Source organism: Monodelphis domestica, chromosome 1, assembly GCF_027887165.1.
Source record: "Monodelphis domestica isolate mMonDom1 chromosome 1, mMonDom1.pri, whole genome shotgun sequence".
Taxonomy (NCBI): domain Eukaryota; kingdom Metazoa; phylum Chordata; class Mammalia; order Didelphimorphia; family Didelphidae; genus Monodelphis; species Monodelphis domestica.
Genome location: NC_077227.1, coordinates 258511877 through 258526773, shown reverse-complemented (window position 1 = coordinate 258526773; position 14897 = coordinate 258511877). Strand labels below are relative to the sequence as shown.

At 42.1% G+C, this 14897-nt stretch overlaps 1 protein-coding gene across 7 annotated transcripts in view; it reads left to right on the top strand.

Annotated features, from left to right (window-relative positions):
• Positions 1-14897, top strand: part of PAPLN (papilin, proteoglycan like sulfated glycoprotein) — a 91626-nt gene that overhangs the window by 58206 nt on the left and 18523 nt on the right. For all 7 annotated transcript variants that reach the window (XR_008914973.1, XR_008914974.1, XM_056810698.1 and 4 more), the window contains 8 exons: positions 1426-1497; positions 1733-2003; positions 4920-5037; positions 5520-5640; positions 7550-8180; positions 13358-13492; positions 13832-13959; positions 14282-14420. Coding sequence is in view for 5 of the 7 variants with exons in the window: in XM_056810698.1 (XP_056666676.1) it covers positions 1426-1497; positions 1733-2003; positions 4920-5037; positions 5520-5640; positions 7550-8180; positions 13358-13492; positions 13832-13959; positions 14282-14420 (1615 nt within the window). In the remaining 2 variants the exon portion in view is untranslated. The remainder of the gene's footprint in view (positions 1-1425; positions 1498-1732; positions 2004-4919; positions 5038-5519; positions 5641-7549; positions 8181-13357; positions 13493-13831; positions 13960-14281; positions 14421-14897) is intronic.

The following is a 14897-nucleotide window of genomic DNA, read 5'->3' as shown; positions in this document are numbered from 1 at the left end:
TTCCTTCCTTCCTTCCTTCCTTCCTTCCTTCCTTCCTTCCTTCCTTCCTTCCTTCCTTCCTTCCTTCCTTCCTTCCTTCCTTCCTTCCTTCCTTCCTTCCTTCCTTCCTTCCTTCCTTCCTTCCTTCCTTCCTTCCTTCCTTCCTTCCTTCCTTCCTTCCTCTCCCCTTTCCTCCCCCCTTTCCTCCCTTCCCTCCCTTCCCTCCCTTCCCTCCCTCCCTCCCTCCCTTCCTTCCTTCCTTCCTTCCTTCCTTCCTTCCTTCCTTCCTTCCTTCCTTCCTTCCTTCCTTCCTTCCTTCCTTCCTTCCTTCCTTCCTTCCTTCCTTCCTTCCTTCCTTCCTTCCTTCCTTCCTTCCTTCCTTCCTTCCTTCCTTCCTTCCTTCCTTCCTTCCTTCCTTCCTTCCTTCCTTCCTTCCTTCCTTCCCTTCCCTCCCTTCCCTCCCTTCCTTCCTCCCTCCCTCCCTCCCTCCCTTCCTTCCTCCCTCCCTCCTCCTTTACTTCCCTTTTAGTTTTATTTCTTGATATGTCAAAAACAGCATTGATCATTATCATCTGGGAGCATCTCCCCTCACCGTCTCAGAGCCTGCAAAGGAAAGCACTTTTCTGTCTGTTCTGCAGAGATTCCCTCTCTGGTCCAAGGGTCCTCTTGGATGAAAGAATGAAAGAGAGTAGGACAGCTAGATAGCACAGTGGATAGAGGATCAGGCCTGGAGTTGAAAGGATTTGGGTTCAAATTTGACCTCAGACATTTCCTTGCTGTTGTGAACTTGGATAAGTCACTGAAGCTCATTTGCCTAGCCCTTGCCCTTCAGTCTGAGATGCTACTAAGTAAGGATTATTTTTCTTAAGATAAAAGAGGAAATAGGGGTGTGAAGACTATTTCCCCATTTTGTGGAATCAGTACCTAAGAATTGGCATTTTTCAATGTTTTCTTACCCTGTCACTTGCTAGATATAATAAAAATTAGACTAAAACCAAGATATAATTGCTATTCCTTTGATAATTATAGTTTAAAGCCACAGACAGAACAATTTTCATTCTGAACCAAGGTCAGAGGTGTCAAATACAGATGGGCAGCCCTGATTAAAATGTTATGGGGGGATATTGAACAAAATTTCAAAAAATATACAATAGAACATGGATAATGTCAATATGTGGTTTTCTAAGTCATTATGTGGCCTACAGGGATCCTTGAGGAGTTCAGTGGTCAATGTTCCCCTCCTTCCTATTCGAACTTGACATCATTGTTGTAGACTAAAAACGTTTCCTCCTCTTCCTTTCACTTCCAGATTATTGTTTTTCATGTTGCCAAAGCAAGTGGTGGTAAGAAGCAGCAAAAGCTTCCTCTAATAGGAAGGTGATTTTCTGAGATTTATCCTTTGCACTCACACTTTGTTCCTGTATCCTTTTCTGTGCCATCCTGCAGAGGTCCCTAGCATGCAGGATGTCCAAGGCTATGACACCAGTCGCCAGGATCCTCCGGAAACTCCTTCCCAAGGTTTGGGAGTATATCATCCCCCTTCCTCCAAAGTTTCTTTTCTGTCCCTCGTACCCCAAACATTTTGGGGGAGGGAGAGGTAAGCAGGATGCCAGGATTGTGCCGGCTCTCTCTGCCAACTGTCCACATAAACGGGGTTTGGGTGGGAGACATGGCTCCCCTAGGGCTGGGAGAAGCTGCCGGTGCATCCGGCAGGCTGGGTCAAAGGGCATCAGCTGTTTCCTCTGTTCTCTAGGTGGTAGGGAGGAATGGTGGCTACACAGGAACCAGCCCCCATCCGAACATAGCCGCGAGGGCCACGGAGGCTCTAACTTGTTGCCTCAGCACCAGGAGTCTGGCTGGGGGAGCTCCGGCTCTCGGCAGTACCACCAGCAGAGGGACCCTGTGTCGAGGCCACAGCCTCCCGACTGCCGTCACAGTCTCCATGGGTGTTGCCCAGATGGCCATACGGTGGCTCCTGGCCCCTTGGGACGTGGCTGTCCCAGGATCTCATGTCAGCAGAGCACGTAAGTGATGAGAACGGCCTTTCCCTCCCCACCAGGTAAAGAGAATCGGGGAATTCTAATTAGCTGGGGTACAGAGGAGTTGGGAGCAATATGTTTAATGGAAAGAAAACTTGGCTGAAGGGGGCAGCTGGGTGGCTCAGTGGTAGACTTGGTTTTGGGAGGCCCTGGGTTCAAATCTGATCTCAAATCCTAGCTGTGGGGCCCTGAGCCAGTCACTTAATCTCATTTGCTTAGCCCTGACCCCATCAGTCCTGGAATTATGAGAATAGAAGGTGAGAGAGAGAGAACACAACTGAGCATCAAGGGATGTGGACTGTACTCTCTGCTTGTTCTCTTACTTAGAGACACCGGTACTCCTCAGCCTGCCTCAGAGTTTGTTTCTTCTTTCTGTCTTCCTCCTCCTTTTCACAGTGCCCTGAGATAATAGATGTGAAAGCATTTTGCACTATGAAGGTTTCAGAAAGTAGTTAATCAGTGAATCAAAATCGATTTAAGCACCTACTGTGTGCTAGACTCAATGCTAAGTGCTGGCGATAAAAAGGACAACGTCTCCTCTCCAGGAGAGCCCAGCCTAATAGGGAAACAACATGCAAACTATTAAGTACAAACATGCTGTATGCAGGACAAATTGGAGATAATCAATTAGATGGAAGGTACTAGAATTAGGGAGGAATAGAACAGACATATTCCTGAGATCCACAACTTCAGAGGAGAGGAGAGACAGAATTGAAGCAAGAAAAAGAGTTGATGGACTTGGGTTTAGATCTCTGTCTGTAACCTTGGCCCAGTTAGGCCTCAGTCTCCTCATCTGTAAAATGGAAAAAAAATGAAGGGGACAGACTCGATCACCAGTAAACTTTCCAGCTCCAAATCTCTTATATTGGGTTCCTTGGATGCCAGTGGTATGGCCTAATAATGTTCCTTCATCATAATCCTACTCACACCAGTCAAGTAGAAAGGGAAAAAAAAAGAAAAAAGGAAAGGAAAAAAATCCACAAGCTCCCTTATTTTCTCCCATGCTCATTAAAGATCTTAGTGATTATGAAATGAGTCATGTAGGCCAGGGTCCCATGAGAACCCATAGATCATAGTTAGGATTTAGAGCTGGGAGGGACCTTAAAGATGATCTAGTTCAGCCCTCTCATTTTACATATGAGGAACCGGAGGCCCTGGAGAAGAAAATAATTAAGTAGGAGAGTCAGGATTCAAAACCAGATCCTTTGATGCTAAATCCACAAAACTCTATCTACTGTATTTTCTCCCGAGTGCTTTGTTGTTCAGAGGCACTGCCCAATTTCACCATGCTGATTATTACTATTATTTTTAAAATATTTTTTAACCAATTACATGTAATAACAAATTTCCACATAAGTTTCCTGAAGTTATATGATCCAGATTCTCTTCCTGTCTTATTCCCTCCCCAATCCTGGAGCTGGCAAGCCATTCGAGCTGGGTTACACATGTATATCATGCAGAATATATTTTCAGATGGTTCATTTTTGTAGGTGAATACTCATATAAAACCAAAACCCAAAATAAAATCCCAAATAAAGTGGGATTTGATCTGTATCTGACTCCCACAGTTCTTTCTCTGGAGGTGGAGCGCATTCTTTGTCCCAAGTCCCTCAGAATTGTCCTGGATCATTCTATTGCTGAGAATAGCTAAGTTACTATTATTTTTTAAGGCACATGGGGTTAAGTGACTTGACCAGTCATATAGGTAGGAAGTGTCTGAAGCCAACTTTGAACCCAGATCCTCCTGACCGCAGACTTGGCACTCTCCCACTGAGCCACTCGGCTGCCCTGACCATGCTTATTCATGATGGATTTTATATCATTTCCTAATCATAAGCATTTTGAGTTTGGGGGTTAGTTATGACAGCTGGTAAATAATAGCGATTGATAGCTCATACTTATATAGTTTTTAGTTTTGCAAAACACTTTGCAAATATTACCTCATTTGATCCCTACAACAACCCTGTGAAGGCAGGTGCTATCATGATTCCCATTTTACAGATGAGGAAACTGAGGCAGATGGGGCAAAATGACTTGCCCGGAGTCACAGAGCTAGTAAATGCTAGAGGTTACATTTTTAACTTGTCTTCCTTATTCCAAATCTAGTGCTCTCTGCCCCATGCCCACCTAGGTGCCTGGTAAATATTTGGGAAATTTCCACAAGGCTCATGTAAAATAAATGGTGTGTACAATGGCATAGAGATGTTTTTTATTCTTTAAGGGGGATTCCATGCAGGGGGTGTTATATTAAGAAGCAAATCATTCTTTACATTTTTTCTACCAATGGCTTCTTAAGGCTCTGCTACAAAGGAATAGAGAAGTTCAGAAAGCCCCAAGTTCAAATTCCATTTCTGATGCCAACTGTGTAACATTGGACAAACCATCTATGAAAAACAACCACCACCTTTACCTTCTGTCTTAGAATTGATACTGAATATGGGTTCCAAGACAGAAGGGTGGTAAGGACTAGGCAATGGAAGTTAAGCGACTTGTCCAGGGCCACACTGCTAGGAAGTGGCTACAATCAAATTCAAACCCAAGAACTCCTGGCTTCAGGCCTGACACACTTATCCACCAGCTGCCCCTGAACAAGTCACTTATAAGGTCTCTTCCAGCTCTAAATCCTAAGTTCTGTGACCCTGGACAAGTCACATAACCTCCATTGCCTAGCAGTTATCACTCTTCTGCTTGGGAACCAATACACTTTAGTGATTCTAAGATGGAAGGTCAGGGTTTAAAGAAAAAAAAATCTCTTGGCCTCTGTAACTCCCCCTCTGTAATCCCCTAGCTGAGCTCCTGGGTCCACCCTGAGTGGCCTGGATCCCTTTGCTCAGAGGGAGGGAGAAGCAGAGGGAAAGGTCTGGCTGGGAGAAGCCAGAACTGAGAGAAAGCTCCTAACAGGTACGGATGCTGTCCGGATGGAGTCTCTTCAGCCCTGGGCCGAAATCATGCAGGCTGCCCGCGGTCACATGACGAGACCCACGTGAACAGGCATGGGCCTAGAGCGGCCTCCTCTCCGGCAAGTGGCTTAATCCCTTGACCCGGGGAGGGATCCACCGTCCCTTCTGAGGGCTTCCCGTCCTGTGACATCTCCTGCCTTCCTGAGTGGCCTTTGTCCTCTGGGTGGTCCTAAATGTCTTCCTCCCCTTTCGTCCTCCCCACCTAGTCCTGCTCCTCCCCGGATTTAGGAAGGCCTGGCGTTGGGTAGGGGAGGAGGATGGAGATGGGTTGGAAGCAGGGAAGGGAGGAAGGGGACGTCTCAGCCGGTTCTTCCTCCAATCCTTGCCAGGGGAGGGGGGAGGGGAGGAATAGGGGCGGGGCGAGCCCGAAAATGGAAACATTCAAGCAGACCCTGACTTTCATCCTGCCCTTCCCCAAGAATGAGTTCCCCAAACTCTCTAGGAAACTCCGTGAAGAATTGCGGGGTTCGGCGGAAGGGTGTGAGACACTTGTCACACTGTTCCCCACCCCCGCCCCAGATCACCATTTCCCTCTCCACAGGCCGAGTCCCGACCTGACCCCTCCGTGGAGTGCCGAGGGTCCCGGTACGGGTGCTGCTATGATAACTCAGCTTCCAGCACGGGCCCCCTGGGAGAAGGCTGCCAAGGCAGGCCCAGCTCCCGTGAGTGATCCCTGCCCCCTAGACCTGGCCGGGTCTTCCCCAATCCTTACCTTCTCTTAAAAAAACCCCTACCTTCTGGTTCAGAATCAGTGCCAACTCTTGGTTCCAAGGCAGAAGAGCAGTAAGGGCTAGGCATTGGAGTTAAGGGACTTGACCAGGGTCACACAGCAAGGAAAAGCCTGAGACTGGATTTGAACTCAGGAAGATGAGTCTTCTGGACCCCAAGCCTAGGTACTGTGTCACTTCAGGGACATCATTAAGCTTCTGGTAACTCAGTTCATGACCTCAGAGTCATCCCTGACTAGGTAAAAACCCTTACCTTCTCAGATTCAATACTGTGCATTGGTTCCTAAGGCAGAAGAGTGGTAAGGACTAGGCAATGAGGGGTTCAGTGACTTGTCCAAGGTCATACAGCTAAGGATGTGTCTGAGATCAAATTCGAACCCAGGACCTCCCATCTCTAAGCCTGGCTTTCTCTCCACTGAGCCACTTTGCTGCTCCTCCTTCCCCTCTTTAGGGTGGAAAGAAAGGAGATTAAGCATTTATGTAGCACTTACTACATGCAGGTACTGTGCTGAGTGCTTTTTTACAAATATCTCTTTTGATTCTCACAAAAATCCTGGCAGGTAAAGAGGTTAAAAGACTTGACCAGAGTCACATAGCTATCGTGTGCTAAGGATGGATTTGAACTCAGGTCTTCCTGATTCTAGGTCCAGACCTTTATCCATGGTGTTACCAGCAGCCTCATAAAGTTTTAACTTTCTATTTTTCAGCATTTGTCATTTTTTTCCAACTTTGCCAATGTGATGAGTGTGAGGGAGAGTTAGAGTTGTTTTAATTTGCATTTCTCCATGCAGTAGTGATTTAGAGCATTTTTTTCATGTTTTTCATTCACTTTCCAATGTTGTTATTTTTTTTTCAAAGGCAGGTAAGGTTAAGTGATTTGCCACAGGGTCATACTTGTTGAGGTTTGAGACTGGACTTGAACTCAGGAATATAAGTCTTCCTGACTTTAGTCCGTGCACTCTGCTGCCCTGCCAATGCTACTCTTACCCTTCTTCTCCCTCCAAGACCTCTAAATCCCTAAGGAAATATTAAAAAAAATTTTTTTTAGTTTTACCAATTCCAATAAAAACTCCACACAAGTTTTCCTAAGTTATGTGACAGAACTTGCCTCTCTCCTTTTCTTGCCTGCCCCCTCCCGGTGCTGGTAGGTAATTTGTGTTATACATGTATTATCATGCAAAACCCATTTCCATAGTGTTCATTTTTGTAAGAGAATAATCATATAAAACCCAAACCCCCAAAATATGCCCAAATAAACAAGTGAAAAATGACACGCTTTCATCTGTGTTCTGGCTCCAACAGTTCTTTCTCTGGAGGTGGATAGCCTTCTTTGGCCCAAGTTCCTTAGAATTCCAAAAATAGAAAATCAGGAACCTGGCCCACTGCCTTGTACAAAATAGGGTCTTTAATAAAAGCTTGTTGATTTGGTCTTACTCTCTTTAAGAAGTTAGTTGATATGAACTTAAATTCTTATCTTTCTCTGCTGAATTGTGTCAATAGGGATTCTTTGAAATCCTGTTTTATTTAGGTCCCCTTAACATTTCTTCCCATTGGCAAAAATATGGGTAGAGGGGTCTCCCTCCTTCTAAAATCAAGGGATGGCTTCTTTTCTCCTCCCTGGGGAGCCCCAGGCCGTGGGTTCCCCTAATCTTCCCAGACCTGCCATTGCCCACATCACTGCCTCTCTTGGCCCCTCCACTTTCCTGAGTATGTCTTCAGAAGAGTGGATAAGAAGAGCTGGGGGCGGTGCTCCCCTGGTTGAGAACTGAATTTAAAGAAGGAAATTCCTACAGGTGACAGATGGCGATGATGGCACAATGCTCTCCCTGCTTTTCCTTCACAGCCTACCCAGTCAGGTGCCTGCTGCCCAGTGCACATGGCTCCTGTGCAGATTGGACCCCTCGCTGGTATTTCATTCCCACTGTGGGCAAGTGCAACCGGTTCTGGTATGGTGGCTGCCATGGCAACAGAAATAACTTCCTTTCTGAGGAGGAGTGCATGAAAAGCTGCCATGAGGGAGCTGAGGACAGTGTCACAGGACCCCTAACTCATGGAGCAGAGCGGGGATGGGCATCTCCCTCCCAGAGGGAGATAGGCACACCTTTGGGTCCCAGCCAGCCCAGGCAAGGGCCCTCCGGTTATAACCAAGGAGGAGGCACTGGGGACCACCATGATGCCTCTTACCATGGCCAGCCATCCAGAAATGATGACCAGAGTAGGACTGGGGAAAGTTGGGGACTAGACCACACAGGGACATCCCAGGGAAGGCCCTCCCTTTCGGCCAGCACTTCTAGGCTAGAGCAAGGCGGGCAGGCTCTGAGGCCAGAGAAGACTCAGCTGTCCAGGACCTTTGAGCAGGAAATCTCAAAAAGTCAACATACAGGACACCAGGACCGGGAGGACAGACCAAGTGTATTTGTGCCAAGAGAAGACAGCAGGCAACCAGCTCCACACTCACAGGTTCCATCTCACAGGTAATGCCTTTGAACTGGACCACTAAGGAGGGGTGATAGGGGAAGGATCAGCACTAGGAAAATTTGTACAGAAGGTTTGTCTCTGCTCATGTAACAACCTCCCTTCCAGTCTTTTTTCCCCTCCAGATATCTACCGTTTTGCCCTTCTTCTCCTTTCCCCCCTCCCATTAAAAAAGAAGGAAAAATTAACTCCCTGTTACAGACATATATTGGTGCTCTTAGTTCATCACTTCTTTTTGAGAAAGTGGGTGGCAGGTTTATCCTGAGTCCCCTGGAATATGGTTGTTGTATTGGTCAGAGTTCCTAAATCTGTCAAAGTTGTTTGTCTTTGTAATATTGCTGTACTGGTTCTGCTCATCTCACTCAGTATCAGTTCATGCAAGTCTTCCCAGGTTTCTCTAAAAGCATTTCTTGCAGCACAAAAATATTCCATCATATTTACATACCATTTTCAATTATTCCCCAGTTGATGGGCACTCCCATAACTTGCAATACTTTTCTATCTCAAAAAGTATTGTTCTAAATGTTTTCGTACATGGCCATCTTTTTCCTCTTTCTTTGAACTCTTTGAGTATATAGACTTTTATAGTGCTTATCACCAGGTCATAGTTTAGTAGCTTTTTTGGGCATAGATCCAAAATGCTTTCCAGAATAGCTGGACCAATAGATGGACCACAGGTCCATCAACAGTGCTTGTACTTGTTTTTCCACAGCCTCTGTAGTATTTATCATTTTTCTTCTTTGTCAACTTTTCCAATCTGATAGGTGTGAAATAAAGCCTCAGAGTTGTTTTAATTTGCATTTCTCTAGTTTTTAATGATTTAAAGCATTTTTCCATGTCATTAAGACCTGTTCCAGCACTATTTTCAATCTATTCCTTTTTGTAAAATCTTCCTGCTCTATCTCCCCCTAAATCCTTGAGAATAAACCCAAACAAAGATGGCAGGTCAGGGAACTTAGCAAAAGGCTCTTCATAAAATAGATTCTATAACAAATGTTTGTTGAATTTGATAAATCCTACTCTCTTTAAGGTGCTGGTTGATATGAACTTAAATTGTTAATCTCAGTAGAATTTATGAGTTATTGGGGGGCTTTTGAAGATTTCCCCTCCTCCATTGTTCTCACCCAGAGTATTCTTCTTGACCTTCATCCCTCTAATTAGAGAGGATACCAGGCTTGCCAGGGCCAAGCTTTCGAGGAGTCAGATAGGATTGCTGCCCTAACGTGAGATTTGAGGAGATTTAAGAAGGTCTAGCTGCCCCCAAATATCTTAGCTACCTGTCACGGTGTCTGAAATTCTATCATTTAAACCACTTAATGTCCTATAGATTAGAAAAGAGAACACAACAATTTGCAGAGATCTAAAAAAAGGTAATTCATGTGGTTTCAAAGTGCATCTAACTCTCAAGTGAGTCAGTTTTAAAATATAGTAGATTTAGAATAAGATGTATTATGCTTTACTTAATCCTAAAAATGCAGAAATCATTAGCTTAATTTCAAATCAGGCAGGAGAAAATTAAAATTCCATTGAGAGGCAAAGAGAAAAGTACAGTGTGACTAAATGCAACAATAATGAAATGATATCGATGTAAAGTAAAATGCACTAAATGGCATCACAACCAAGGCCGTAGGGGAAAGACTCCTGAAATGCAAAAAGACTTGGAGAGCAAGGTATTAATTGTACATGAGTTGAATGTTGCTCTAACAGAGCTTGATAAATTTATCAGGAAGATAAGTCTTGAAGAGAGTACTGGAAAACTGGATTTCATAGAAACTAATGAATGAGACTCTTAAGGACTATGTGTATTTCTCAGATTACCAAGTGACTTAAAAAAATAATTATGTGTGAGGGCATAAAGAACTAAAAAATGCAGAAAGGAAGAAATACTAAATATATTTCTTACATGTCATAATATAACAAAACCATTATCAATAAAGTAAATATGAACAAAAGATGCAGACCTAAAAACATATTTTAAATAATTCATGGGTCAAAATTTGGGAATTTATTTTGCTTAACTAAGTATATTTTTTGGCAAGAGATTTTTTTTTTTTCAGTAGAGGGGAGAAGTGGAAGAAAGAAAATGCTTAATTGAAAAAAACTTGATTTTAGAAATAATTTTTAAAAATTCTAAATTGACATTTAAAAACTAAATTAACATTTAAAAATTAAATTTTAATTAAAAATAATTATTGGTTCAAAAACAAGATTATAGAAACAGTGCTAACTTATAGCAATGAGAATGATAAAGAACAACATACCAAAATTTATGGGACACAGCATATTAGTTCTTAGACATTTATTGTAACAAAAGAGAGAACTAAGTAAGCATTGAGTCCATTACACAGTAATTTAAAAAATGAGAAAAAGGCGCAGAAGGTGACTCAGTAGATAGAAAGCCAGGCTTAGAGATAGGATGTCCTGGGTTCAAATGTGATCTCAGGGCAAGTCTGGAGCAAGTCACTTAACCCCAGTTGCCTAGACTTTACTGATTTTCTGCCTTGGAACCAATACTTAGTATTGATTCTAAGATAGGAGGGGAGGGTTGTTTTTTTAAATGAGAAAAAAATAATGACCTCCAAAACAAGCACAAAAGAGATTTTAAAAAGCAAAGGTGAGATAATCAGAACTGAAAATAGAAACAAATTAAATGAATAAAATAGCTAGTTTAAAAACTAAAGAATAAACAATTTGTTAAAAGGAAGAAGAAAGAAAAAGCATAAGAGGAAAACTAATTGACCAACTTCTTAAAAATGATGAAGAGAAATTCATAACAAGTAGAAGAAATAAAAAAGCCATCAGAAAGGACTATGTCCAATTATGTAAAAATAAAATTGAAAATGTAAAGACATGGATTAATTTTGATAACAATATAAATGATCAAAACTAATAGTATGGGAAATATCATATCAAACCTTACCTTAAAAAGAGAAATTGAGCAAGTCATAAACTCCTATGGCAGAGAAAAGCCTTCTAGAACCAAATAAATATATAAGTAAATTCAAAAAAATACTCAAAACAAAGTATGCTTATGCTTTATATTTATTTAAATGTAATTAAAAAGTTCAGAAAAAGCCATTCAGACACTTCCTTTGAAGTAAGCATGGCCTTTCTCTCCCCTCCCCAACCAATGAGATAATCAGAAAAGAGAATTCTAGGCTAAAATCATTGATTTTTTTTTTAAGCCTAGGTCTCTGAACTCACGAGAGAGGAAATTCCTTCCAATGCAGGTCTATACCCGTTCCTATGGAATTGTCTTTCATATTTTTATTTTTTAAACCCTCACCTTCTGTTGTAGGATCAATTTGAAGACAGAAGCAATTAGGGTTAAGTGACTTGCCCAGGGTCACATAGCTATGAAGTATCTGAGGCCAGATTGAACCCAGAGCTTCCCAACTCCAGGTCTAGCATTCAATCCATTGTGTTATCTAGATTCCCCAAACTGTCTTAGATTTTGAGAGACTGACTTACCCAAAGCTGAACAGCAAATATATATATATATATCTCAGAAGCAAAACTTGAACCTAGGGGGCAGCTGGGTGGCTCAGTGGATTGAGAGCCAGGCCTAGAGATGGGAGGTCCTGGTTTCAAATATGACCTCAGATACTTCGTAGCTGTGTGACCCTGGGCAAATCACTTGACTGCCATTGCCTAGCCCTTACTGCTTTTCTATCCTGGAATCAATACACAGTATTGATTCTAAGATGGAAGGTCAGGGTTTAAAAAACAAACAAACCAAAAACTTGAACCTAGATTTTCCTGACTCCAAAGCCAGTTCTCTGTAGTTTCTTTATAAACATAGCTTAAGTTTCTTCATCTATAAAATGAGAGTGTCTCTAAAATCTCTTCCAGCTCTAATCTATGATTCTTTGATGTTTGAACATTAGAGAAAAAATATATATTGCACCAATATTAATAACAATTCTATATGATTGTATGAACTGATTTGGAAGGAAAAAAAAACCTGATAAAATATAGCACTAATTTATGCTTAAAATGCTTTTAAAAGACATAGTTGTGAAGGGACTCTTCCTTTATATTTATAGATTATCACTAGAAGCTTTTCCAGTAAGAATCGGAATGAAACAAGGATGCCCATAATCACCTTTATCATTTGACATTCTAATTATAGCAGTGGAATACAAAAGTAAAGGGAATAAACCTTGACCAAAAGAAGGAAAAATTAACTCAGTTTTTAAATGATGTGCTCATTTACTTAAAAATTCTATAGAATCAGCAAAATTAATCACAATAACTTCCACAAAGTAGCATGATGTAAAAGAAAACCATGAAATCTTCAGAATTAATATTTGTCCTTAGCAAGGACTATAATAAGGGATTAAAAGATAAGTACCATTTAAAATAACAATAAAATAAAGGACAGAAGATTTATATAAAGATTTATGTACAAAATGAATTCCACAGAAATAAAAACCTACATAATTGGAGAAAGATTTATTATTTAAAGTTTCTTTGTATCAATAATGTAAAAATGACATTTTGCAAATAATCTATAGACTTAAAGCTTTGCCAAGCAAACTACCAAGGGGATACTTTATAGAATTAGACAAGAGGATTATGGAACAAAAACTCAAGGATAGTAAAGGAGGTGAAAAAAAGTAGGAAAGATGGGAGCTGGGAAAATTATATGGTAAAGCAATAATTATGAAAATTTGATATGAATAAAAAATTTAAATTTGATCAAATCAGATTGGATAGACAATTCTTAGAAGGAAATGTGGATGGTATTCTATTCTTTTATAAAAGCCAAGAACATAAAATAGTAGGGAAAGACCTCTTTATCTAGCAAAACTGTGGAAAAAGTGGAGAGCAGTATGGTAGAAAATAGATTTAGACTGGCATCTTAGAGTACATATAGCAATAGGTTTATATATAACAACAAAATTGGAAATCTAAAGGGAAGAGATTGTATCATTTTTAAAAATTAGAGAAGCCTAATTATGAAAAAAGAGGGAATCCTTAACCAGCTAAGGGATAAAGGAAATAATAAAATGGAATAGTTTATCATTCAACCAAGATTATATGAACATTTAGTCCCCTGTGCTAAGGACTATGAGAGATACAGAGATGAGAAAGAAACATTTCCTGCCCTTGAGGAGATTACAGGCTAGTAAAGGAGACAACCCTAATCATATCCTATCCTGCCATTTTCCAGAATTGTCTTGGACAGGACAGAATATTCTGGGGTTCAGGTCACCCTGGGGCAGATGGTCCGATTCTTCTGTGTGGCAGGCGCCAGCCCTGATGTGAAATGGCAGAAAAATGGGAAACCAGTCAGATCATCAAATAGGTAAAGAAGTGTTATCATTTGTATATCCGTTTGTTATGAAGAAGGTTACATCTCTATAAAATGCTGTTATTTAGTTTGTTGGTTATAAAGAAGGTGACATCCATTATTCTACCTAATCCTCACAACAATCTTGTGAGAAAGGCAGAGAAAGTATTTTTCCCCCTTGAGTAAACTGAGTCGCAGAGAGGCTGCTACATCATAAAGCTAGGGATTGATGAAACGAGGGTTTGAGCTCGGCCTTTGATTCCAAGATTGAGAGTTCTTTGGGCTAGGTCTCGGGGAGGGTGTGGAGACTGAAGTGTTGGGATGGGCTGGCCCTTGATGTGTGGTCTCTCCCAGGTACCACCTGCAGCTCGATGGCTCCTTGGCCATCAGTTCAGTGAGTGAGGAGGATGCCGGCACCTACACCTGCAGCACTTCTGTCGGTGGCCAGGATAGCAGTCGCCAAGTTCAACTCTGGATCACAGGTCACTTGGCCATGTCCCCTCCAGTGGGTTTCTTAGTGGATTTGCCCTGTTTGCGCCCACTTTCTCCCTGGGGTGGGAAGATTTAGGCTTAGGGGGTTGGAGAATTGTTTTGATGGAGTGCCTTTTTGTTCCTTGTGGGCACCTGGGGGCAGCCTCTGGGGAAGGGGGTCTTCCTGTTCTTGTTTTCAGAGCTGTAGTGTCTTGGTCATCCTGAGCTCACAGTAGGACTTACAAACACTCCTGCTTCAGGTTTCCTGGAGGATCAGCCCTGAGATTCTTTCTCCCTAAGTCTGGCTCAGCCATTTCCTCTGCTTAATGACAGGGGATGATAGGGAAGCCCCTGCAGAGGCTGAGAGGAATCTCCCTCCGATTCAAGACCACAAACACCTGGATTTTGGCATGGGAGGAGGCAGGCCGGGTCACAGGCCCAGCTCCCCCAGGCACCGCCAGCCAGGGCCCAGGTAATACTGTTTCTGTTCCAGGCTCTCCTTGTTTCCATTTCATGCTCTGCACTGCCTCTTCCAGGCCTCTGCCCAGGAAGGCTCAGAACAGAGTTAATTATTATTAATTAGTAAGTTAATTAAGATAAGCCAGAGAAATTTGCCCAAGTGTATGTACCAATATAACCGGTCCTGGTCAGATAATGGAAAAGATAGCCATAGACCTTGCACTAATATAGGTTTATTCTCCAGTCCAGAAGCTTGGAGTAGGCTGTGGTTATATGCTGTGAATTGATTTATAAAGCCAAAGCACTTAGACTGCCTTGATAGAATAATAACAATAACTATAATAATTGGTACTTGTATGATGCATGCAAAACACTCTACATATGTTTATATAGTTGTTTAAATTCAATTTTATTTTATTTGAAGTTCCAAATCCCTCCTTCCCCTCCTTTACCCCCTGAGAAGCCAAGAAAAACAAAACCTATTACAAAT